General features: G+C 38.9%; 1 protein-coding gene across 11 annotated transcripts in view; it reads left to right on the top strand.

The window, feature by feature from the left end:
- Positions 1-26,742, top strand: part of LOC135078716 (espin) — an 89,740-nt gene that overhangs the window by 26,039 nt on the left and 36,959 nt on the right. For all 11 annotated transcript variants that reach the window (XM_063973273.1, XM_063973262.1, XM_063973271.1 and 8 more), the window contains 7 exons: positions 7,084-7,267; positions 9,724-9,906; positions 14,411-14,512; positions 15,235-15,448; positions 23,427-23,597; positions 25,059-25,197; positions 25,732-25,818. In XM_063973273.1, coding sequence (XP_063829343.1) covers positions 7,084-7,267; positions 9,724-9,906; positions 14,411-14,512; positions 15,235-15,448; positions 23,427-23,597; positions 25,059-25,197; positions 25,732-25,818 — 1,080 coding nt within the window. The remainder of the gene's footprint in view (positions 1-7,083; positions 7,268-9,723; positions 9,907-14,410; positions 14,513-15,234; positions 15,449-23,426; positions 23,598-25,058; positions 25,198-25,731; positions 25,819-26,742) is intronic.

The following is a 26,742-nucleotide window of genomic DNA, read 5'->3' as shown; positions in this document are numbered from 1 at the left end:
GCGTGTCAATTTTTTTTATTCATCTACTAAGCTGTAAGGATACCAGCTACCATATGTTTTATAAATCTTTTATTTAACTATCTTATCTATGATTAAATGGAGATTTAGACTTAGATCATGTGGCATATTAGTTTGACTTTAGTTCACTGAGAATTTAGCTTACTTATGACTTAATGGAACTCAAGATTTCGATCATCTCGTATAAGTTGACTTTAGTCCAGTGATATTTCAAGTTGTGCCGGCACGGAAGAAATTAATCTGTATAATGTCTTAGGGTTCGGTAACTTAATCAAAAATAAAGCGTTATAAGAACTTGTAGTACATTACATTGTAACTATCAAATAAGTACTAGATAATATAATTAGATCTACGTTATCTTGGGGCTTTAATGTTAATTAGGTATCTCTTAAGTTTCAAAGTGAAATACAGCCATTTATGCTGTTCGGACACTTGACAGTAAATAATATCAAGAATTGAAAAATTGACTAAGATTTGAGGCCTAATAGGACATGTAAAATTAATAAAATTAGTTACACACTTTGTTGTGTTTTTAAGTTTAGTTAGTATACTGTTAGATAGTGTAGTTTTTTTAGAGAAGTAGGTATCATTAAGTGTTGAGGGTTAGGAACTCTCAATCGAAATACTAATTTGCACTTGACCGGTTGTATGTTGGTTGATATTATCATACTTATTTGAATATTAAAACCTGAATACTACTGATTTAGAACGTTATCAATTCCTTTTGCAACTTCTGACATTTTGTAATTCAAATGCATTGCATTAAGTATTAGTATTTTACGTAAATTATGTTTATGTGAACGTAAGATGTTGTTGCGACAAGTATAATACAAGATATTGAATATGTATGACAAATAGTACATAGCTAAGCTATCAATAATTTTATTCAATATAGAGAATTGACTTCTTTTATTATAATTACATACTTTTCACACATTCTGTGGTGTAAGTTAAAATGATTATAAGGAATCTATTCATATTCTCTCTAAAAGTTTAACTACTGTGGTTTTCACTAAAGCCTATCATGATTTCGAAATGCGATTAATGATTTTTGCTCGGTTAGATCGTCGTAAGAGTAGGCGCACACTTGATTTTTCGTCGGCCGATAGTTTAGTCGGGCAGTTGATCAGTATGGGTAATATGGGTATGTATGGGAGTGCGCACACTACGCCGATTCGATTTGGCCGGTTCTTCATACAATTTAAAATCGGGCACAACTATCGGCCAACTAAAAATCGACGGTGTGCGCCTCCTCTAATAGTTGTGGTCGAAATAGTAATCTTAGTTAATGACAAACAGATTGACGATGATCGCTGACCTAAGTATCATATATGTGGTACGGTTAATGTTAATATGGTATACTTGATTGTGCTGTTAAGATTGAAAGAGAATCGTGGAAGGCAGAACTATGGTGTAAAAATGATGTTCCTAGTGCCTTGTAGTAGTTACTTTTCTTTTTACTATGATTAGGCCATTAATTTACAATACTCAATAAAATTAATAAAGAAAATCTAACATAAGCAATATTTACAATAAAAGAAAATAAAAAGTTATTTTTAGGACAATTTCACACAGCGCCATCTAGCCTCAAAGTAAGCAACTAACATGCTTGTGTTATGGGTGCCAGCTACTTATATACTTTTTTAAATACATACACTCAGCATCCCCAGATCTGTCAATGAGGTTAATGATTATTTTTGATGAGATAATAACGTTTTTATCCGACTAAAAAGTGGTTAATTTATGAAATTTTGAGAAAACATCTAGCTGATATAGAGAAGCAGTATAAATCATGCTTTTTGTCACATAAAGAGCTCAGAAACAATTGCAAAAAAATGGCACTAAATGCGACAGAGAGTATGATTTACAACGCTTGTTCTTTGATCTTTAATTGCTTATAATGAGATTGTAAAAACGCCAAGCTAATTTAAAGAAGTGGTTGGGTTGTTTCTAAACACCTTCTCTCTTGAAGATGCGTGCTATGATGAATTTAGCTTGTAAAGATTAAAAATTACGTATATTTCACGCCAGATTGTCCATGAAATCTAGCTGAATGCCACTAACATCTATGTATAGTGATCTAGTACTCGTGTATGTATATATGTATATCTTTGGGTGCAAAGTAATGTTACAATGTGTTACAAATAATGAGACTACAATATTGTGTTCCGAAATTCCTCTCGATGCAAAACTTGACAGCGTGGAGCTGCTATTAGTTCAATCACTGTTTGACTTGATTTTTGTCATAAAATTGCCAGTTCTTACTGTCTCGGGCTGTTACTACAGTACTACTTTGGGCTGATAGATAATGTCTCTAGCAGCATGATTTATCCACTTGTGGCCCCATTTAATGGTGGCTATTTATGGTCTAAACTATTTATTCATTTACTTCATGTGGCTTCCACACCATAACTTATAAATCAATCAGTACTTTACACGCTCGAATAAATTTGTGATGTAACTAGAAATTGCACGCGCAGTTAATATGATAGAATCTATGGAGCACGCAAATGTCAAATATTGTTACAAAAACCTCGCCATTTTTTGCAAAAGTGAGGCCAGTTAGTACTACCACAGTTGTGTATTGTGATAACGGTAAAATCTTATGTGATATTATAAACTTATAAACACAAAAGTACATGCATACTTGTAGATAGCGTCAGGTAGTGAGTAGGACATATGCTTACAAAAATCTGTCTACACAATTAAAATAGACATGGTGTAGAGCAGTGTTTTTCAACCTGTGGATCGCGAAGCCTCTTTAGGGGGTTGCGAAGCCTCTTTAGGGGGGTCGCGAGATCGTAAAATCTACTTCGTATTCGGTCCCTATAACATTTTTGTAACTTTAAAAAATGCATGAAAAAAATCAAACGGTCGGGGGTCGCAAAAATTTTTTTTCATACAAAACACTGGTGTAGGATCACGCACCTACTAGTATTTCTACTGTAATTACTCGTATAATCCATGCACCACATATCTTAACGCTTCCATTTTTACCCGATGATATCTCACAGCTTTCAAAACGAATACCCTAAGAAAAACATTGTCGTAAGGAAAAAGAAGCAGTTAATGTATTAAAACATGGGACAAGGAAGCACAAGTCACTAAGACATACAAACTTATCTTTCAAACATCCATGAAAACAATAGCTACGTACTTTCTATGTATATCAAACATCAGATTGCATGTCATCTAAAAGTACAAAAAGCCGTGAATCTAAACTGAAAACGTTCGTATGTTGAAGCATAAAACATCTACAAATGACTGTTAAAAGTTAATACTTGTGTTGTACAAATATTATCACAAATTAATTGTTAAGGAAATGTCGTTTCTTCTTCTTCCTTAATTACACAGAATTTACAAGTTATAACGTATCCGTAAAAAGGCACGATTGCTCTTAGTGAGAGCCGAGAAAATAAAAGTGAAATGTGAGAGATCGATACATTGCGATAGCGATTCGTGACTCGAGTTATCGGCTTTACGATTATGATAATGTTCATTATGCCTATAATGTCCCGATGTAGAGTTGCAAGAAAAATGTATTTTTTGCTGCTCAGTTATGTATCTTTACCAAATGGAAAATCAACACTACAGTGCTGTGATGTCATTAACGATCACAAAGTAAGACAAAATTAAATAAATTATTAAAATTTCTTAGCGAATAGAGTCGCTTCTCAAACTAAATTTCGTGGTTTCGAGTCCCGCCTTAGGCAGTTCGATTTTTTCAAGTTGTTTATTTAAAATTAAATTACTTACTTCAATTTCAGATAGGTAAGAAATTAAACTAAATACTTGCATATACGTACCTATATAATAATTCTCGTATATAATATGAAATGTAAATAATGTATTCCTTAATGAGACCGAAACTGTATACTTACATGTAGGTATTCAATTGTTTATGCTTATTTTTTTTACTGATTGGTTTAAGTATTTACTGTGATTATTTTTTGTCACTGATTGGTTGTTAACAGTACATAAAATTTGAGTTTTAAGACATGTTATGCCACGAAGTCACCAACAATATGTGCTGAAACAATAAATAAGAATATGTTCCTCGCTTTTTCTAGAGAAAAAACATAAAAAAAGTTGTTACTGCTACGTTATGATGAATCGTACGTCTGTAAACTAACTTTCATTACTTTTAATTACCATTTAAAATAAATAAGCGCACTTTCAGGACCATAAATCAAACTTTGAGAAGTAATTACAAGTAGCTACAACTGGTTCTAAGAAATCCAATCTATTTTAAACAAAGATAAAAGTCATCGATAAATACCTTTACTGGACAGAAAGATTGCAAAGATTACTTACAGTCAACTACATAAAAAAAACTGAACAATTTACGAAAATTGAGCTTACTCGTAGTTACAATTGAGACTATTTCAACCTCTCGTTCTCACCGTTAAAACCCTACCAGTGAAGGCCAAGTTTGTTCAAGGGGATTCTTAACCATAATTTAAAATCAATGGGATGGTATCTTGTCCGACCACATGACCAGAAAAGTGCTAGACATCGAAATTAAACCCCGAGAACGAGGAAGACCCCGAATCCCAGATGTCCGTAGTAAATAAGGACCTCAAAGAGGCCCAAGTCAACAAAGAGATGAGTCTTCCAGCAACTTGGCCCACTTTTAGCTTGGTCTACGGGTCAAGTCACTTTTTTAAATTGTTAAAACATTTTTAAATGGTTTTACTTCCAGTTACTGGGCCCACCTTCAATGTTTTACCAAGCCAAAAGTGGGCCAAAACCTAAAAGTGGGCCTCAAAGAAAACTCAAAGATACGACCCAGGACCGAGCCGCCTGGTACGCATGATAAGGAGGGCCGACCCCAAATAAAATGGGAATGGGCCAGGCAAAGAAGAAGGTATTTTTATAGTTGTGTGCAGTTGTAACTGGTTCATATTTGTAGGTGATTTGTAGCTGTATTTTTCCTAAATAAGTGGTATTCTATGTACTGTACACTGTACCTATCTAAATATATTATAATTCAAAGATGACTGACTAACTGACATAGTGATCTATCTACGCACAGCCCAAACCACTGGACGGATCGGGCTGAAATTTGGCATGCAGGTAGATGTTATAACGTTGCCTACGTTATAACATCTACCGAATCTGCTAAGAAAGGACGAAACTCCACCCCTAAGGGGGTAAAACGGGATCTACGGCTACGATGTCGCGAGCGGCCGCTAGTCTAAACCGCTTAAGTTAGAAAAATAATAAAAAATAAAATAAAAAATGTATTTATTGCCTTCGAACCATTAGACAGGTACAGGTAGTTAGACTTACAACTATAATAATATGAAGTACACCGAAGGCAATTGGACCTGGCTCAGTCTACGTTGTAAGGAGAGATCCTTGCAACACTGGTTTTCAGCCATGCCCAATTCTCTAGGATGTTGAGCGAGAAGCGAGAAGTTAGACGCTTGAAATTTGGCATGCAGGTACCGTAATAAACTTAAAGCTTAGTTACAACAGGATATTGCAAAATTCCCACGGGAACGGGAGTTAGCGGGAAAAAACATTCGTATGAAAAATCTAAATCGCGTAAGATAGATGAACGGGATCCACGCGTACGAAGTCGCGGGCGGCCGCTAATTAATAAATAAATCTTGTCGTTAGCTCTTTATAGCTGACTGTACTGGCACACCAAAACACGTTTCTGACGCGTCTCTACGCAAAACCTCCTAATACCATTGTTCGAGTTTTCTCCCACGATATCTTATCTCATCATTCGGATATTACAAAGTTGTTTAATTGTCCAAGTAATATTGTAGTAATAACTTCATAATGTTACGTGGTTTTACGTAAGTTGTCAATGTGAGCCGAATTGTGTCAGTTTTGGAGTTAGTAGCCGCAATTTTTTGATGCTGCGCTTGTTATTTAGCACTAGCTTTTGCCCGTGACTTTGTCTGCGTGAAATTTAGTTTATCATAAAAAAGACTTACTTTACACTTACTCGTATTTTATAATTTGGCCAATTATCCCACTCACACAATTGATCCGTCTGCTCGTTTAGGAGGTAAACATAGAAAACATAAAAAAAAAACTAATTCTATAAAGTTTAATCAAAATCCGTTCGGTACTTTTTGCGTGATTTAGTATCAAAGCTCCTTCTCAGCACTGCTGGCTCATTTATTATCCCAAAGGTTAATACTGGCCCTGTAAAAGTGCTTTTTAAAAACCTACTTGCAAAAATAAAATTAATTTTATGAATTTCTTTATGAAACATCCATCTATTCATTCATCCAATCTCTAATTATAACCGCAAGCATTTTTAATTAAATTAGTCAAGTCACCTTTTCTAAATATGCATCGGTTTTATAGCAATAAAAAACCGTTTACGTTTCGTAAGTATCAACTGAATGCTTTTTCGACCGGCGCTACTTTTTCTGATAATTCAAACTAGCCGTGACCCACTCTACTGTACGCTACTCTCAATTTCTCAGGAAGTTTTACGTAGTTTTATGTATTGAAGGTTGTTTCCTAAAATGGTTGCGTAAGAGTGTTTCAATTTGTAGAATATCTAGCGCGTGTGGATTAGTTAGAAACTACAATTTAGTTTAGTTTTAGTTAGTACTACGTTCAGTTTTATCATGTTTATCTGTCAGTCTAATAACCTAACAGGAGATCATGAAAAAAAATCTGTTTACATTAGAAGACTTGCAAGGTGTCGTAATTCAATGCAATGGTCTTTTTATTGGTTCACAAAGTCGGAGGACGTCTATTCTAACGCCCGTATCCACAAAAATTACTATGAGATCTCACAGTGCGCATGGACGCACACATGAACCAATCACAGAGCTCTATTCAACGCTGTGCGTTCGATTTGCTGCTCCACTTAAGTAAACATCGTTTATGAATATGGGCGTAAGTCTGATAACTAACATTACTGGTTTTTGCCCTTATTCAAGCCTGCAAGTTGAATTTTATAATCTGGACTCGAGAAATAATTTATAATACGAATAATTAGAACTTCTTGGAGGAGTAACATAATAATGAGCACTTTGCCTTTAAGATTTTCTTTTGGTCTACAACTAACCACTTCTGTTTTATCCACAGCGCCAACACAGCGATGGACAATGACGTCACGCCGGTCTACCTCGCGGCGCAGGAGGGGCACCTCGCGGTTCTCAAGTATCTGGTGCTGGAGGCGGGAGGAAGGCTGGACGCTCGAGCGAGGGACGGCATGCTGCCTATACACGCGGCTGCGCAGACCGGCTGCTTGGACTGCGTCAAATGGATGGTGAGTCTACTTATTGTAGTATTACAGTATATTTTTACCTACGATACTGTGCCGCAAAGGCTGAAAAGCCGAAGCAATTTTGTAAAAAGGGGTCTCCTTCATGACGATCGGTCAAAAGATGCAGGTTATGGCGGGAGAGAGCTGATCTTTCCTGCCCTTTTGTCCCTATGTTTTTGTTATTCCTCTGCCTGGATATGAGGTTTACCTGGAAGTCTTTAAATAGACTTCGGACGCAGGTCGGCCGTAGTAAGGACAACTGTTCAGGTGGGGATTCTTGGATGGCTGAAACTTGAAGGCAGGTGCGGTTATTCCCCAGTCGATGAAGCACATGATTTTGTGCTCTGAGTGCCCGAGCAACTGCACACAGGAGCATTTAATGAATGCTGCTGGCAACGCTACTCTTTTACCGAAGTTTTGGACTGACACTATGTAGGTTTGTTGTCGACACGACAAGAAGAAGAAGAAGTAGATATCACGATCACGATATGATCTATGACGTCACGCTGATCTATCTACCTTAGGGACGTACTAGAAGCGGGAGGGAAGCTAGAGACACGCAGATTGTGTCAAATGGATGGCGAGTCTGTTCTTGCCCAGTGGTCATACTGACTTTACGCTGGTCTACCTTAGATAGCTGGAGACAGGCTGTTTGGACATTGTCAAATATGTAATTTATTGCATAGCCCCCCTATTTATTTTACCTTGCCAAGAGCATGTACAAGCTTACACCGATATAAGTAGATGGAGTAAATTAATACTTCGCTACGGAAATAAATCTCCAAATCATTTAACTTTCTTCACGTGTGGAAATTATTAAGAGCTCTACCATAATAAGAAAATGCATTTCCTCAATTCTACATGATTGTGTGGTCATCACAACGAGTGTGGTACGAGGAAATCCATAGCAAGCGGTGTTTTTCGCACCATGACGGCGCGTGCGCACGATTGAACTGTTTAATCGTAGGGCTATCACCACATACATGGAATTTTTCAAAAAATATGTTTTCTGATTCTACATGACTAAGTATATACCAAATTATGTTTATCGTAAAAATCCGTAATATCCTTGGAAAACATGTGATTTAAGCTACCTATTCTAAGATTTAAGTATCCCCCAGTCAATATCTCAAAAGTCCCTTTTGTAAAGATGAAAAAAATTGTCTTGACCCAGTTTCGAATACCTACAAACATTATTTTCTTCTTAATTCAAAATATTGACAAGTAGCTTCTAATTCAAATTAATTTACATTAAACTTTTATAACTGGCAACCCTACAATCGCGGACCTGCGCACGAGTGTGCGTTTCCTCGGATTATGCGCTCATTGGTCGGAGGTGATTGAACTTGCAGATTTTCTCTCACATCAGTTGGCTCGTTACAATTTGTTTCTTCATTGTTACGTTTATGGCAGAAATCGATCAGCCGCAGTAATTCTAAGAAGTTACATAATTGTAATATGTTCACAAGATAGTATATTTTGATTGATAGCGTATATTGCGTTACAGTTGATTATTGTGATGTAATGCTTGAACAAGTTGTAAAAATGTGAGAATAATATTTTTGAATGTAAACTCTCATTGAGTTTCATGAAAATTGAAATTTATGTTTTTAGTACCTAATGCTTGAAATGTTTTCCACACTCTTATGAAGGGAAAAGAAATGCAAGCTTAAAACCAATAAAGGGGTTAAATTACTTTAGGAAAGTGTCATTAAAAATGAATTAAACCAAACAAGCGAGATAAATGTATGAATTATAGAGTTAAATTATTTACAATATGCATTATTAAAAAATATTCCTTAGTATCCGGATCAGATTCATGCAACGTCATACATATTGATGACTATCTATCTTTTACTATGATTACAAATGCGAAAGTCCGAGTTTGTTTGATACGATTTCGTTTCAAGATCATTGTATTCATTTTGATACTTATATTTCGCTATCTTGACCTATTTTGCGACACGCGTTATAGTTAGATATATATAATGCATTTCGACTCATTACCATATTTCATGTTCTATTTTCTTTGTAGAAAATAGAGTATTGGGCTTACATGCTGCCTAGATAGGTTGGAGAGTTCTGATTTTCTTTATCGTTAATTAATCTCCGACTCTCCTCATCATCCCCATCCATGGAAGAATGAGAGTTGTCCTATAAAATATGTGCTCTATTAGAACCACATAAGAATTCTGCCCGAACATTGTTTTTTTTTTGTTAAATGGCAGCAGTAAGTCTTTCTACGTCAATTAGCATCTTGTTCCAAAATTCATTATAAATCCTGGATGGATTTAAATTCCACTTATTATTGTGACCCTCCATCTATTGTTCTTTTTCTAGAACAAGGCCCAAATATAAGGGAAGGAAACGGCGCTACGATGCTGCAAAAAAAAATCATAAATCTTATACGTTTTCCACTTATGATTATGTACTCACCATCATCTCTTGTTTCTTTCTAGATCGTAGAGCGAGGCGTAGACCCCAACGCGAGAGACGGAGACGGCGCTACGCCCCTGCACTTCGCGGCGTCTCGAGGACATCTGTCCACGGTGCGCTGGCTGCTGCGGCATGGTGCGAGGCTGCACCTGGACAGACATGGGAAGAGCCCTATCAATGATGCTGCGGAAAATCATCACCTAGAGGTTAGTAAATAGGGCGACAATAGACGGTGCCAATGTTGGACTGCCGATTCAAGGCTAGCTCAGTGGCGACATCCTCATCGCAACTGGACTACTGTGGTGAACCTATTACTCTTACTAAAAGAACTACTCCTACTTAGCTTGGCTGGAGGGATTAACAGGAACTACTAAGTATGATGTACTTTTGCATGAACAATATTTGGTATTTGGGATGAGGATCCCACGGGAACGAAAGACGGATAAATAAGAGAAATGAAAAAATATTAAATTATATTCTTATGGAGCCTTTTATATGTCTTATTATACTTATGCAGTAGAGGTTCATAAAATCTGCCACTAGGTTGTTGTTACGATTACGACCCACATGATAAAAGATGATGATATGATGATGTTAAAGTTTATGATCACAAGTAGGTATATGATTTAGCACCATGTAGGATTGTGATTTAGTAATTGTAGCCTATCTAACACTTCTGCCTGTCAGCTCTGAAAGGTGTTACAGCTGTAACCGTTACATCACTGGCCAGACATCGATATATTTTCTAAATTGACAAATAGCTCGACAAATCTTCTTCACAGGCAGATAGCAATCGGAACGTTACGACAGACTTGTCGGTGCATCGCTATTTTTAACAGATGAATTGTTGCAAACGATAACATTTTTTCACGATGATGACAGTTTAAAAGATTTTAGAAAAACAAACGGGTGTCATAGGACTTGTTCTTCTATTTAACTTTATAAGACTTGTTGTTCTATTAAATAAAGTTGTTGTAATTGACGAAATGTGTTGATAGTAAGCCTAGTACAATAAAAAAAAACATGAAGGATATTTCAAGACGCAATATCTACTTACGTGCCAAAACGCAAAGCTATGGTAAGAATAGTATTTTAGAAGTAAAAATGTGTCACACCTGTCTACATCAATTTACTAATCACGTTACTGGCTACATTTAAATAAACAAATGGCAAATCGAACAAAAAAACCAGTCCTAAAAGGGTATCTAAATAAATCGCGAGATCTTTAAATAGTATCTAGTTTAGAATCCTTTCAAACTAGTGCTGATAAATCTATTTCAACTGAGAGGATGACCTTGCCATCTGGTGCTTAAAAATCTTTAAACTCGATCATTAGCGGTGACCTTATGTCATTCTAGTTGGTAACACTTTTACATTATGTTTTATCTTCACTCTACTGGACTATACTTGACCTTGTTATTTGTTTAAAGCACTCGTGGTTAAATAAATGAGCATTTTGCTGCCCCTAATTACCTGTTTAAATAGTTAACCTACAAGAGTCTGATGCTACAATAAAATGTGACCTTTCTTTTGAATAACAGCCAGTTTGGGGCAGTAGGTCTACAAAACGACAAAACTATATAAGTATTAGATTTGTCGTCTAACCAATGATAAAACATGCAGCGCTAAATCGCTTATATCAATGGCAAAGTCGCACTAAAGTGAGTTGTACGGATTGCGGTACAGTTCAGTTGAACAGAGCAAGTGTTCGGATCGTAATTATGGGTTAAGATATTTCCTATGGTTAGAAAATCGGTAAACAGAAAATATTCACTCCATAATAGCTAGCTCTATTCATAATTTTTGATATGACTTTCTTTCGGTCGAATTTTAACCTTCTTCTCCACAACAAACAAACTTCTCTTGTAGTGAAACATACCTACAGTGAATAAAATGAATATGTTAATGATCCGTAAACAACAAAGTGTTGATGTTTACTTGAAGTATAGACAGGTGAAATGAGTAATAGCTGTGGTAATAGTGGCTCTATGGTTATGAATGAACTCTTTGTATTCATTATTTCCTTTTGGTTGGTAATAAATAAGCCGCTGTCAATGCAATGTGTAGTTACAAAGTATTACCACCCAATTCACATAATATCGAGAACACTTCTCAAATATAGAGTTATACTATTGACCTAATACATATTACTATTATGTGGTATTACTGTAAAATATGAGCATTAAGCGGTGATTTTAATAGTTAACATAAATGCTAATGTCAAATCAATCATCTCAAAGCGAGACTGAATAGGCATTTACTGGGCAGGTATAGATATGCACCACCTTAGACTGCATCTCACTTAACGTCAGGTGTGATTGGGGTCAAATACCTACCTGTCTTTTGTTGCATAAAAACGTTTTGCAAATCGTGAAACTCATAACTTTTTCTATAGTTTTTGGTAAAAAGAAATAAACAAATATACACGGAATACACAAACATAGCTAAATACCAGAACTAAAGCCCTCAACTTGACCGCTTCACCCCGGAATCGAATCTCGCTCTCTACACCAAGACCCATCGCTAACACACGGCACAAAACTACCCGCGTAACGCCACATACTCGTATGTTTCATAATCCCGATAACTCATTGTCTTTAATTACTAGGAAGTCAAAGAGTCCACCATAAACAAAGACCTTTGTAATTGAAACACCTTGCAATTACACGAATCACTTTCCACTTGTCTATGGCCAGGTAATCGGTCCACACAATGGCAAGCGCGCGTTTGGAAAGTATATGTTTTCTCCACGTTACAGTCTGATGGGTGAGCCGGGTTATTTGAATGTAGATTATGCATGGTAGGTAATTAAGCTTAAGGCATTTTTGGGTCTGGTCTGGAAATGATTGACCAGTGAAAAAAAATGTTTTACGAGTATTTCTATTCACCCTTCAAGTTCCGCGAATCCAGACATAGATAAATCAATTGTTACGCAGTGTTATGCGATCGCTTGGGGTTTGGATGGGCTAACTGAATATGTATAGAGCAGAAATGGGAGTTACTCACTCGATTTGGTGAAGGCCACGGAAATGCTTGAGCCTCCCCCAAGGATTGATCGACAAGAAAACAAAAGGAATTTTCCCACTTTTGAAAAAGGCAACGACCCCTGCAATATACCTACGATCGAATGTTGTCGAGTGCAAACTAAATGAACCAGAACAGGTACAAACTTTGCATTGAACATGTTAAACAAATTAGTCACAGAAATTCGTTACAGGAAACTGTTAAACTGTTACTGAAAATTATCGTCGATACTCGTATTGTGCTGAATTATTTTGTAAAAATATTTTTATACGTTTTCTAAATATAACAGCGGCATAACTGATTTTCTTTGAAATATAAACATGATCTTGGTGCTAAGATAAAAGAAATATAATTTTGTAAAGACAGAAAGCCGTGTGGTGACACAGTACAATACATATGTCACCAACCCCTACTCTTCCCGCGGGTATCGTAAGAGGCGACTTAGGGACTACACATCAAAAAGAGAACGGGCAGCAGCGCTCTCTGAAAAACATCAATCTTGTAAACTAAGATCTCCAACCCGCCTGTCATGCGTGGGGATTACAGCAAAAGCTTCCACTATAGTGGAGGAGGCTCAAAGTCCAACAGTGGACTGTAAAGGGTTGTTGATGATGATGATAATGATGAAAGACAAAAAGGTAATTTAATCACGATAGGACATTTCCAAGCTAGTACAAAACAAGTCAGACAACTTGATGTGACAATAACAAATAAAGTTTCTATCGATTTTGAAACAAGCTGGAATAAAAATGTATTTGCATAAAACACTGTAAATGCATAACAAATCATGCATGCATATACTCATGCTCGTGTTAATTCAGTTGCCTATTTATCTGTAGGCATATTTCAAATAAATTACGAGTATAAAATACATTTCGTAACGTCTTGAATTACATATAATATCAAAGTAAAAAAGAATAACAAATTAAATAACACTCAATTCAATTATTTATTAATGAAAAGATTCAATTCGATAAATTCACAATATTTATGATAACTTTCATTACTTTATTTTAGACGTTTGAATATCTACGACCTACCAAAAAAAATTAACTACTATGTTAATTTTTTTCAATAGGTATGCAGTACGCTGAGTAATTTTTACATGATAGGTTTATTACGAGTAAGTCCATTGAGGTTTGTGTAACTTCGAACGCCTAATATTGTTCTTCTGGTTAATTTCGTTGCGGGTCCAATGACAGTTTAGTTTTCACCCGGGACAGAATTGACTTTTACTGGTTGTTTTTATTGACGGTAAAGCTGTAGATAGGTACTGACTACACAGGAGTTGCAGCGGTGGGAATGATGGGTAGTCCCGTGTTGATAGACCAGTCAGTAAACTGTAGTTTTTTATGTATTCTTCTTCTTCGTCGCTACACTCTTGCCAGAGTGATCATGGTCGTCACACTCGGTCCGGTGGCAAGTCTCACAATTCGTTGCCATTCCTCCCGCACTGCAGCCTTTCTTGTGCACTCGTGGAGTGGACCATTGACTGCGGTTTTGACCTGGTCAGTCCAGCGTATGGGCGACCTGCCGCGCGCTCTTATGCCCTCAACGACAAATCGTTCAACAGAAGCGACATCTCCACGTGTAATATGGCCAAAGAAAGTGATACTACGACTTTGGACGATATGATTTTACGAGTATGTAATAACAAAGTATTAAATGAACGTTGTTTGTCAATAGTGCCTGAACGTGTTGGTAGCGGCCGGCGCGGGCGCAGACAGCAAGCAGCTCTCCGCGTATAAAGCGGTCCACTCCTGCGCATGCACGCCTGGTGATGCACGAGTGAGTATAGTAATTTAATTTCAATAAGGCTTAAATATTAAGATGATAATTATCCGTATAAGACTGATGTATTAAAACATCCTTAATGTCCTGAAATAATTTTACGGTTACAAAACCGAGAGATAATGTAGCAAACATTTCTGGATCTACTTCTTTATTATTCTCAACTCTTCTTAGTTCGAAGAGTGCAATATAAATTGGTCTCTCAAAATGATGAATCTTTTTTGGGTTAACAACAATGTGCCCTTTTCAAACTGCTACGTAAAGAAGTATAAGTAGGTATAACTGTATTCGACCCAGACTTATTAAACGCATTTACTAAAGCCTGGTCCGTGAGCACGTAGAATTTTGTCCAATGACCCCAAGCTACCCATCCTTATCGCGACCCCAAGCTACCCATGCTTATATGCTGTCGCGACTGTGCGACGGGCGCCCGCAGTGAGTGTGCGAGCGCGACAGCATCATAATTACGCGCGAGCGATAAGGATGGGTAGCTTGGGGTCATTGGACAAAATTCTACGTGCTCACGGACCAGGCTTTACGAGTATTTGGGCTAGGTAGTAACTTCTGATTTCTAGAGATACAACAACAAGTCAAAACAAGTACAAAACAATGGAGATTTCTTAAAAATAAAATAAGAAAAAATCCCTCCCTATCTTAAAAAAATGGGTAACCTACTGCGTAATATTTTTTTGCTTTAACCACAAAAATTCTGATTCCAGTGCGCCCTTCCCAACTGCATCAACGCGAACAGTCCCCGCTCGCCCTTCTACCTGCACGCCCCAGAGCGGGAGCGCCGAGGGTCCCTCCCTTCCACCATCGGCTCCATCAGCTCGGCTCGCTCGGGACCGGCAGACGGACTGTATGTCAACCCCATGCAGAGGGCCACGTCTACCAGTGCGACACATCATAGTTCTTCGGGAGAGGAGAGTTCAGGTTAGTAACTCTTTGACTTAGCTTATCATGAGCTTTTTTCTTTCTTTCTTCATGGAGGTCTCCACTGTAGGAAGAAAACCCTATTGAGGGTCTTATTTTAAGTGGGTGAGGGTTAAGCGGGAAGGCGCTGGATGCAGGCCCCCACCAACTGGCCATTGTGGAATTATTGGGGGAGGCCTATGTCCGGCAGTGGACGTCCTATGGCTGAAATGATGATGATGATGAGGGTTATTTATTGAATTAACAAGTTCTATTGGTGAGGTCTCCACTATAGTCTCTATTGTAGGTGGAACACCCTCAATCTTTACAAGAAGATAATGGATGATTTGTGAATTGTACAAAATTGTGAATTCCGTCAGATTATAATCTGACGTAGTGCTTCAATTTTATTTGCCAAAATAAAATAATACAATAATAATATTTAAAGATAACTACTTAATTAACCTAAACTAAACCTAATTTAAAAAATAAAATAAAATACATGGCTTATAAATAAAAAAATTCCTTTAATCCGCTGTCTTTGGGGAAGGTGCCCAGAAGGCTGGCCACATTGCCACGCTGGATGGCCAGGCTAATTCTTTGGCCAAGGTATAGGCCAGCCTTTGGATCGTAAGATGACGTAGTTAAATTACAATCTAACCTAACCTAACCCACTGTTAGTTTACAATCTAACGCGTTATATTATAAACTGACAGAGTTCACAATTTTACGTTGACAGCTATACCTTTCAGTAACTGTACTGATACTGATTGATCACTCTAGGTGACTGATGTATTTCAGTTAGGTAGAATCAGAGTAATAAGTATTGAGGAAAAATCTTGGTTCATCAAAAGCACAATTTATTAAGTGTGCCACCAGATAATGAGCAATCTAATATTTCTTTAATTTGACTGGTGATATACAATTGTTCGTTCGTTTCAGCCAAATGAGGTCCACTGCTGGACAAAGGCCTGCCCCAAGGATTTCCATAACAACCGGTCCGCATCCAGGCTCTCCCCGCGACCTTCGTCGGTCCACCTAGTGGGAGGCTTGCCTACGATATGTCTTCCGGCCCGTGGTCGCCACTCGGGAACTTTTCTGCCCCATAATTGTATTTTCAGTCATCTCTGACTTCCATCACCATCATCACCATTTCAGTCATAGAACGCCCACTGCTGAACATAATAATAATAATGAACATAGGGCTCCCCCAATGATTTCCATAATGACCGGTTGGTAGCGGCCTGCATCCAGCGCTTTCCTGCTATCTTTTACTACCTAATCTGTCCCCCTCAGGTGGTTAAATTAGTTGCGGGTCCAAAGACTTAGGCCTCAGCCTCGAACTTAGCGGGCAGCGGGGCGGGAGCGGCGGCGGCGCTGGAGCGGGGCGGGCAACGCAGACCCGTTCTTGAAACAAGCGGGCAGCTCGCGCGGCGCTTTAGCGGCGAAGTGTTGTGTTCGGGGTTGTGTTGTCGAGATATTTGTTTTTATTCGCAAAAAAAATGTCTGAACAACGGCGACAATTTTATTTCGATTCAAATTTATTCCTAACGCTCGATTTATTGTGGGCAAAAGAAGGAGTGCGCTGCCCGCTCGCTGCCCGCTCGCTGCCCGCTCGTTGCCCGCTCCGCCGCCGCTGCCGCGCCGCTGTTTTCGAGAACCGGTCTATTTGATTTTACGCATAAGATCCTGCCGCTCCCGCGCCGCCGCCGCCGCCGCCCCGCTGCCCGCTAAGTTCGAGGCTGAGGCCTTAAGCTATTCCCAAGGACTACTCAACCTTCACTGGTTGGGATTCATTGGAGGCCAAACTGTAGATCCTGGATATATTTACATGAGTTGCAGTGGCGCGATTAGTTTCGTTGGTGGATTTGGGTTTCGATGAATCGTGACAATATTTTTTAGGATTTTCCTCAAAACAGTTGCTTGCTGTTGTTAGTTAATGATTTTAATGCAGTTTTCAGCAAAAGACAGATCTCAGTTTGTAAAGTAAGATCCAATGTATACAATTAGTCGGTTGTGGAACGGGCAGAAGGACTATTAAAAAAAATTCTTCTTCGTCGGTGTTATCTAGTAAACTTGCTTGTATAATTTTAGAAAGACAGACGGTTAAGTATCTAATCCAGTATGTCTATGTTACTGTAAAACTTGGTCTATTCCACTTTGATCACCTGGCTTTGATGACCCAGGTGATCAAAGTTCACTTCCAGCGACAATTTAGTGTCCTTTGATCACCCACGGATATGATGCCCTGGGTGATCAAAGTGGACTCTAGTTAAATTATTATTTTAGTGTCCTTTGATCACCTACATACAAACCACACCTCCTCTTTGTGTAAACTGTCTTTCATATTGGCCTACAAAATCTACTAAAAACATTGTTATTACAGACTGATATTGTGCTGTGTACTATCCTTAAATAAACAAATAAATAAATATTGTAGAAGTAGACTACAAGATGTTTAGGTGCACTGAAAAGGACCTATAAATATTTGATTTAAAATATTAGTAAAATAGTTTATCTAATCTTGAGGAGCTTACTGCAGAAGGTCAAATGATTTTTCCATTGTAGAAAACCAATGATAATCTTCTGTGCACCATCTGTTTCTTGGCTCAGGGCTCTCGACAAAACATCAAGTTAAACACATTTTAATTAGTTTTAATAAGAGCGAATTTATAACAAAAATGTATAATCCGGTATGCAGTCGTCTGTAGGTACATACGTCAACCCATCCAGATCTTTTATGAATGAAAATTCAGTAAAACTGACATGGTTTTACTAGCGTAAATAGGTCCATGTACATGCTATCGCCATCGAATGTTTAGGCGCACAAAATCGTCTCTAACGTCCGTATTCACAAACGATGCTTGCTTAAGTGAAGCAGAAAATCGAACTCACAGCGTTGAATAGAGCTCTGTGATTGGTTCGTGTGTCATCCTGTGCGTCTACGCGCACTGTGAGACCTCATAGTAATGATTGTGAATACGGGTGTAATCTTCAAAGGTAAAGAGATTCTTTCATTGATTTAATTAATGATGACACGAGGTGCCAGAAAAATGTCATACATATTTTAATAAAAAAAGTGAACACCGTCACCATACGCAATCCTAATTATTTTCGGTAAATCAGTAATGTGTTAGACTATACTAGTTGTATTGACGAGGAGAGCTAACTTTCAGATTACAGGCACATGAGAAAACATTTTGTGTGTAATATTTTTTAAGTAGAGCACTCTTATATTAACCATTGAATGAATCCGACACTATCCTAGCACTGCCCAACCAGCCATGAAAAAATTTACAGTTACCAGCAAAAAATGTACTCCACATCGAACGGTTCCACAATGTTATTTGAAAATAGCTGAAACAAATTCTGCAAATATTTATAATACTGTACAAACTGCGTATAAAGTCTAAAATGAAGCGTTCTAGCAGATAACACGTAAACTCGAAAGCGTCTAATTGGATCGTTAACTAAATCGAGCGTAATGAACATTCCTGAACATTATTGGACGAATTTAAGGCGATCTGCAAACTCGAGACAAGTGATAAACAGTCACACAAAGATATTGAGGTTTTAAGACTACATACACTCAGCGGCACGGAATTTGGCCCAAGCCTAAACACCCAGATATGAGGCCAAATAGGTGTTGTATACCTAAGTTTCATGTGACATGTTAACAAAACATTTGTTTTTGTTAATTTAAGAGACTAGATTAATAAAAAAAATGCGTCTGTTTAACTTTTTTGACTCTAGAAACGCATTTCGTTGTTGGAGCGTAAAGAGTACGGGGAAGTTTAAATTCGATATTAAATGTTGTAAGGGTTTGGCGTTTGGTTTTTTGTTTTTAAATTAATCTTAGGATTATTCTCGTTTCCATAATTTGAGAATAATGCCCATTACTCCAGCTCAAGTTGCTCAAATAGTGTTGCTTAGAAGTCAAGGGCGTATGCAGCGGGAGATGGCTGAAACTGTCAATTTATGGCGTACAAACTTAAGATACACGTTAAAAAGGCATGACCAGACCGCCTTTTACACAAGGAGATCAAGAAGTCAGGAATTAAGGTGTAAATCAGCGCGCGATGACCCGATTATCGTGCTTGCAATATCAAGAAATCGGGTTCTCACTACGTTTGAGATACGCCAGCGTTTACAAACAGCAAGCCCAGTGAATATCAGTGAGCACACAATAAGAAAAAAGATGGAGGATCATAACCTGCATACTCGAAGACCAGCTCGAGGACCAGAACTTCTCCGATACCTTGGCGAAGTGCGACTTACGTTTTCTAGAGAACATGCAAATTGGACGAAAGGCTAATGGAGTAAAGTTCTATGGATCGATGATTGCAGAGTCACCTTAAGAGCTCCAGACGGCCGTGGAAGTGTATAGAGAAGGTGCGGAGAAGAGTTACTACGCAAACAGACAGTTTTCATAAAGAGTTTACTCCATTAGTCTAACGTCCAATTTGCATGTTCTCTAGAAAACGTAAGTCGCACTTCGCGAAGGTATCGGAGAAGTTCTGGTCCTCGAGCTGGTCTTCGAGTATGCAGGTTATGATCCTCCATCCTTCTTCTTATTGTGTGCTCACTGATATTCACTGGGCTTGCTGTTTGTAAACGCTGGCGTATCTCAAACGTAGTGAGAACCCGATTTCTTGATATTGCAAGCACGATAATCGGGTCATCGCGCGCTGATTTACACCTTAATTCCTGACTTCTTGATCTTCTTGTATAAAAGGCGGTCTGGTCATGCCTTTTTAACGTGTATCTTAAGTTTGTACGCCATAAATTGAAAGTTTCAGCCATCTCCCGCTGCATACGCCCTTGACTTCTAAGCAACACTATTTGAGCAACTTGAGCTGGAGTAATGGGCATTATTCTCAAATTATGGAAACGAGAATAACCCTAAGATTAATTTAAAAACAAAAAACCAAACGCCAAACCCTTACAACATTTAAATCGAATTTAAACTTACCCGTACTCTTTACGCACCAACAACGAAATGCATTTCTAGAGTCAAAAAAGTTAAACAGACGCATTTTTTTACAAATCTAGCCTCTTAAATTAACAAAAACAAATGTTCTGTTAACATGTCACACGAAACTTAGGTATACAACACCAATTTAGCCTCAAATCTGGTTGTTTATGCTTGGGCCAAATTCCGTGCCTCTGAGTGTATTTTGTCTTTGTCACGTATCCCAAAGTCGCAGGGTGATGAAAACGGCGAGGAATTTATAGATTCTTCTTCATTATATTTGCGTACTTTTTGAAACAATTGGTCCATTTGTACACGTTTTTGTCGATGCTCAGCTACACGTAAGGATGCCTGATGGCTCGTTGATGTAGACGTTAGTCCAATAAATATTCGACGAAATCAGTAAGTAACACACAAATAAAACGAAAGTGAAAAAGAAATAAAGTGAAAAATTTTGCATTTTCCGTGGAAAGTTAGGTTGAATTCTCATTTAAGGGGTAGGTTCTGAACTACTGACTTTTTTTTAAAGATTTTGCCAACACGGATCTTAAACCATGTAGGCATACTTAAATGATATTTGTAAAGACTCATACACTCTGATAACAGTAGTGTAAATAGAGTGTGGGCAAAGATTAGAAGCCGTCTGTATAAGCCCTAAAGTATCTTGATTCTTTATGTCTTACCCGCGAGCGTGTTAAGCAGATATGTTACCAAATAGTATTATGCATGGATTCACACTTTGTAATATAATATAAGCCGACCGACGTGTAGGCGCGAATAATCGAGCGCATCTAATAGGGCGTGAACGTCATCAGGGCTGACAATGCTCTTTTGTCAATGGAAACCATGATTCATATTCATATGGGTTTTGCCAGACAGGGCAGGCAAAACTATCGAGTAATTTTACTGAGATCAAAAGTTATAGTCTTCGTTTTTCAATGAGGTTTTTAAAAGCCCGTCACGTCCCATTTAAACTCTACCATTGCATATGGGCAAAAATGTGGAGTGCTAAGAAGAATCAGCGCAAGAAACTGCCACCATTGGTACATAACATGGTTAACGGGTTAATTTCGACAGATCTATGGTGTAAAATTAATATGCTATGTAAAAGTTATATTAACTACTAAAATTGTACAAAAATTACACCAGTATAAACGTATAAGAAAAAACGTTTTAAAATTAACAGTATTTCGATCACAAACTTCATAAAAATCAAAACAAACCCAAGGGATTTCCCGACATTTCCCACCGCGGCAACCCTATAACAGAAGTCATGTAGCAGGAAGCGCGCGCGCAGCTTTAGGTAACGCTTGCCGCTCCACCGACCAGTTGTTGCCCTGACGCCGCGCCGCGCGGTCGCGTTTGTACCAGTTTTCCCGATGGAAAATACGAAAAATGAACGTGATTAGCAAAAGAGATATGTGCCAGGAATGGGTGGCCAGGAGTGATTTTGTGCGATATAATGAATATGGTGTGTTTATTACATCGTGCCTTTTGTAATTGACAATTATTATTACGATTCATTACCGATTTTTTGTTGGAAATAAAAGTTTTGTTAAAATCTTTTATAGCTTGAGTAACATGTTTATTACCGATATAAACGTCTAGATTGCTCATTAAAACTGAAAACTTAATTGTTCAAAGAGCAGTAACCTTGCGCGAATATCTATTAGAAAATATAATTGATTTATATTGGATTATTAACAACTGTTACCTTACGACTTTTGTTCAACAATAAAATATAAAAGAGAGAACAACACTGTGCCGTAATTCAATGACACAAACATGTACTCGCATATAACCACTTGTTTTTAGAAATAAACCGCTACAATACTTTAAAAATCTTTTACAGGCTTTTTAAGTAAGTGTATAACGTGCATTCGGTCATGTTCTCGTACGTTTCACGCATGATACACATGATGTATGTTATAGGAATTGGATTACAGTTACATATCTGTAACATAACAGATGATCCCCAATGCATTACAGACTTCACAGTAACAGTAATAGTACGGATGCAAGTACGGTAATAGCTTAATTAGGTTACAGAATGTTTACTTCTAATCGGAATTTGATTACGGTTTTGTTACGTAGTATTAAGCAATATGAAGCTTGAAAAGCGACTGCCTTTACTACTATTTAACTGAATTTAACACGGCTTAAAACTTGAACGAAAGTAATTACTTATTACTTTATGATGCTGGTGAGAGAGACATAAATGGATGAAGTGGATACATTCAAGTTTAATTAAAGATTTAATTATAACAACTCATATTCAACTGTCAATCAATAAATGCGTGTTTCGTTGCGGCAATCAAATGTCATTTTACTGACAGCATTATTTAGAACCTTTTTCTTTTAAACTCGCAAATTGGATTTTTTAATGCGTATCAGTTCATTAAATTGCATTCTGGGCCGCACGAAAAAGTGTAAATTTATTATATTTTACCGACAAAGCAATACTTTCAGGTCTACTGTAGTTGACAAACGTGTTTTTTGGTAGGATTTTGGCTTGTAAAGATCTTTCATTCGTATTCCATTCAATGTTGTGATTTCTTCTCTAAATTCAAGTTGAAACCGAAACAGTAAGTTGTAATAAAATTTTAATGTACAAGTACTGGACATCCTACAACGTTATCCACTTAAATATATTTTTTGTTTGTCATCATAATAAAGTGTGTGGAGTGTGATGAGTGTGGTGTGTGAACTACATAAACCAAGATATAAAATTGGGGCTATTCATGGATATTGAATAATAATGTTTTTAAATTAATGAATAATAAAAGAGTGCATCTTCAGATGTCATTAACAAGCCTTTTCTTGCATTTTGTATGACTATGGTAATATTTAAGATGATAACTGGATGGATGGAGGCCTGAAATACAGGGTTGCCCTAGTTTAGGCTCCAGATCGCACACTCGGAGTAACAATTGTTATTTTAATTACTATAATGTACCAGAATGAGTGTCTGATAAAATAAACAATTATTTATTTATTTATTATAGCAAAAATACATTTCCCCCACAGCATGTTCAGCATCAGACGCTGACACTGGCAACGCGGGCGGCTGGTTCCTTCACGGGAGCACCAACTCAGGAGCCCCGGCCGCTCTGTATCAGCGCGTCAGGGACCTGTTCCATACTCGCTCGCCCGGACCCAGGGTCCCGGCGGAGGGGCAGGAGGCTCCTACTATGACTGGTGAGTACTATAGCTTCAGACGATATTCCCCAAGGGAGCAACACTCAGGAGCTCACGCAGGAGTCAGCCGGTGGCTGGCTCCTCCATGGGAGCACCAACTCAGACGCTCGGCCACAGACGCTCTGTATTAGTGCGTCAGGGACCTGTTCCATACTCGCTCGCCCGGACCCAGGGTCCCGGCGGAGGGGCAGGAGGCTCCTACTATAACTGGTGAGTCTATATGTAGCTTATGAAGATATTCCCCATGGGAGCAACACTCAGGACCTCACGCAGGAGTCAGCTGGTAGCTCGCTCCTCCATGGGAGCACCAACTCAGACGCTCGGCCACAGACGCTCTGTATTAGTGCGTCAGGGACCTGTTCCATACTCGCTCGCCCGGACCCAGGGTCCCAGCGGAGGGGCAGGAGGCTCCTACTATGACTGGTTAGTGCTAGTAGCTTCAGGAGATACACTCCTGGTTCATCCACGGGAGCCCCGGCCGCTCCGAACCAGTGCGTCAGGGACCTGTTCCATACTCGTTCGCCAGGACCCAGGGTCCCGGCGGAGGGGCAGGAGGCTCCTACTATGACTGGTGAGTGATAGTAGCTTCAGGAGATACACTCCTGGTTCATCCACGGGAGCCCCGGCCGCTCCGAACCAGTGCGTCAGGGACCTGTTCCATACTCGTTCGCCAGGACCCAGGGTCCCGGCGGAGGGGCAGGAGGCTCCTACTATGACTGGTGAGTGCTAGTAGCTTCAGGAGATACACTCCTGGTTCATCCACGGGAGCCCCGGCCGCTCCGAACCAGTGCGTCAGGGACCTGTTCCATACTCGCTCGCCAGGACCCAGGGTCCCGGCGGAGGGGCAGGAGGCTCCTACTATACCATACTGGTAAGTGCTGTATGTAGCTTCAAAAGATATTCAGCCAACAGCTGGTTCCTATAAGGGAGCACCAATTTAGGAGCCCCAGCCGTTCTGTACCAGCGTGTCAAGGACCTGTTCCTATGATTAGTGAGTGTTATTTATTGTTCAATGCAAAAAGATCATCCATTTCTATACGAGAATGAATCAGAAATGAGTAGATCCGTAATCTAACTAAAATCACTGATATAGTCCGATGGATTAGCCAGCTGAAATGACAATGGGAAGGGCACATAAACTGAAAAGAACTGATGGCTGATGAAATGATGAGGCAGCAAGTGAAATTCTGGAATGGAAACCAGTGGACAGGAACTTTATAAAAGTTGTAGAGGAATTAGGGGAATCTTATGTCCAAAGAACCTGCTGAAACCTTTGTCACAAAACATTGGTAGAGCATAAAAGATAAGACATCTGAACAGCCCCATCAGGGCTATCTTTTTACATTTATTTTTTGACGTTCATAAAGTCTTAAATCTTGTTCAAAATCGAACAAAGACATTTAATTTGACCATCTTATTCATCAGTACCGTCATTACATTTGGAACTTTATTCCCTTGCAGTTAAAGCAGAAGTGCACGGCGCTACAGAGACGACGACCGTGCCGGAACAGTCTGACAGCGACAGTGGCGCCGAAGCCACGAGGCGCGACCACCACTACGAGGACATCTATATGCCTAGAGAAGAGCAGCAGAGAAGAAGGTACGGGACCACTTTCGTCCCTTGATTGAACTAAATATTGAAATTCAACCAATCAAAAAGCCCTCATCTCCATCATCTAGTTAAACCTGAAATTGAATCGAGTTTTAACCTCTTAATAGCTACACACTTAATTTTCTGTGTTAGTGGTAATATGTCGTTAAAAATAAATTGAATGTCCTTGTTTATTCTTCTAAGTAAATGAATGTTTACATAGGTAAATTGACATAATATTAGTGAAGGAATTATAAACTCAAATGATATGAGAGAGGATTCAGCATCAAAACACATACAATATAGAATCGAAGCCACGATAGCCGAACGGTGAAGGGGTCGGACTGGCCGACTCGTGATCCAGGGAACGCGGATTCGGATGTAATGTCTGTCAAAACTTTTGAAAAACGAACAGTAGCGAGCCACCACACATGTAAAGCTTACTCGCCTTCGTAAATTGCAACAACTATACATGTAGATCTCATAATAATTAATTCAATTCTTATTAGAATGATGTTAAATGATGCTATTTGGTTGTTCCAGGAGTAGCTCCCGGGACTCCGGCAGCCACAGCCGGCCGGGGAGCGCTGCTCTCGTGGTAGACTACACCGCGAAAGACAACAATGACATGTGAGTTAACTTCCCAAGATCATCAAAAATTGTAAAGAACTTAGCACAGTTATAGATCTTTTCTTCCACGAAAACGGGCCACACCAATTTTTGGTCGAGGGAAGCGCGGGGTGTGGGGAGTTTGAGCCGAGCAATCCAAGCGTTATTATTGTAGTGTGCGTGTGCACTCGAGGCAGTCAGTATCATCATCATTTCAGCCATATGACGTCCACTGCTGAACATAGGTCTCCCCCAATGCTTTCCATGTTGATCGATTGGTAGCGGCCTGCGTCCAGCGCTTCCCTGCTACCTTGGGGGACGGCCATAAAGAATACAATTCCCCACCGCCAACAGGAGGCGTGTCGTAAGAGGCGACAAAATCCTGTAGCACGAGATGGGCAGCAGCGTCTGCCTGCGAAACTTATAAAAAACTGCGCTCGCCAAACCGCCTGCCAAGCGTGGCGAGTATCGGCAATGATCCCCCCCCAATGAGGAACACAACAGCGGTCAGTATTATTTGTATGAATCTCCAAACTGCAACGCACAAATACTTCGAATTTGAGCGCGCATCGAGTGTCGAGTGGGTTGTCGTATGAACAACCCGCTTTGGACCCGGTGGCGTCTTGAAACCTGCTTACGGGCATACTTAACTCCACGGAATCCATGAAAAATCAATAGAACTGAAACACCCACGTTCTATTGATAACTATGTCAATTTTCACTCGACATTGGCAGAAATAAACCTCGGTTGCCATAAAAAAAAAATCTGCTATGACCTTAACAAACGTCAAAAATCTGTCAAACTCCATACAAAAACAGCGGTTGAAGTTATGGTTATAAGTAGTGCAACTGAGGTGACATATTTTTCTTAGGGCCAGTTTTTTGATCCGTTACTTCCACCACTACCACTAGGGTCTACTATTGTTACTGGCTGGAACTGATGAC

The sequence above is a fragment of the Ostrinia nubilalis genome, chromosome 15 (genome assembly GCF_963855985.1).
Source record: "Ostrinia nubilalis chromosome 15, ilOstNubi1.1, whole genome shotgun sequence".
Classification (NCBI taxonomy): domain Eukaryota; kingdom Metazoa; phylum Arthropoda; class Insecta; order Lepidoptera; family Crambidae; genus Ostrinia; species Ostrinia nubilalis.
Note: the sequence above shows the minus strand (reverse complement) of the source record. Positions and strands in the feature narration are given on the sequence as shown.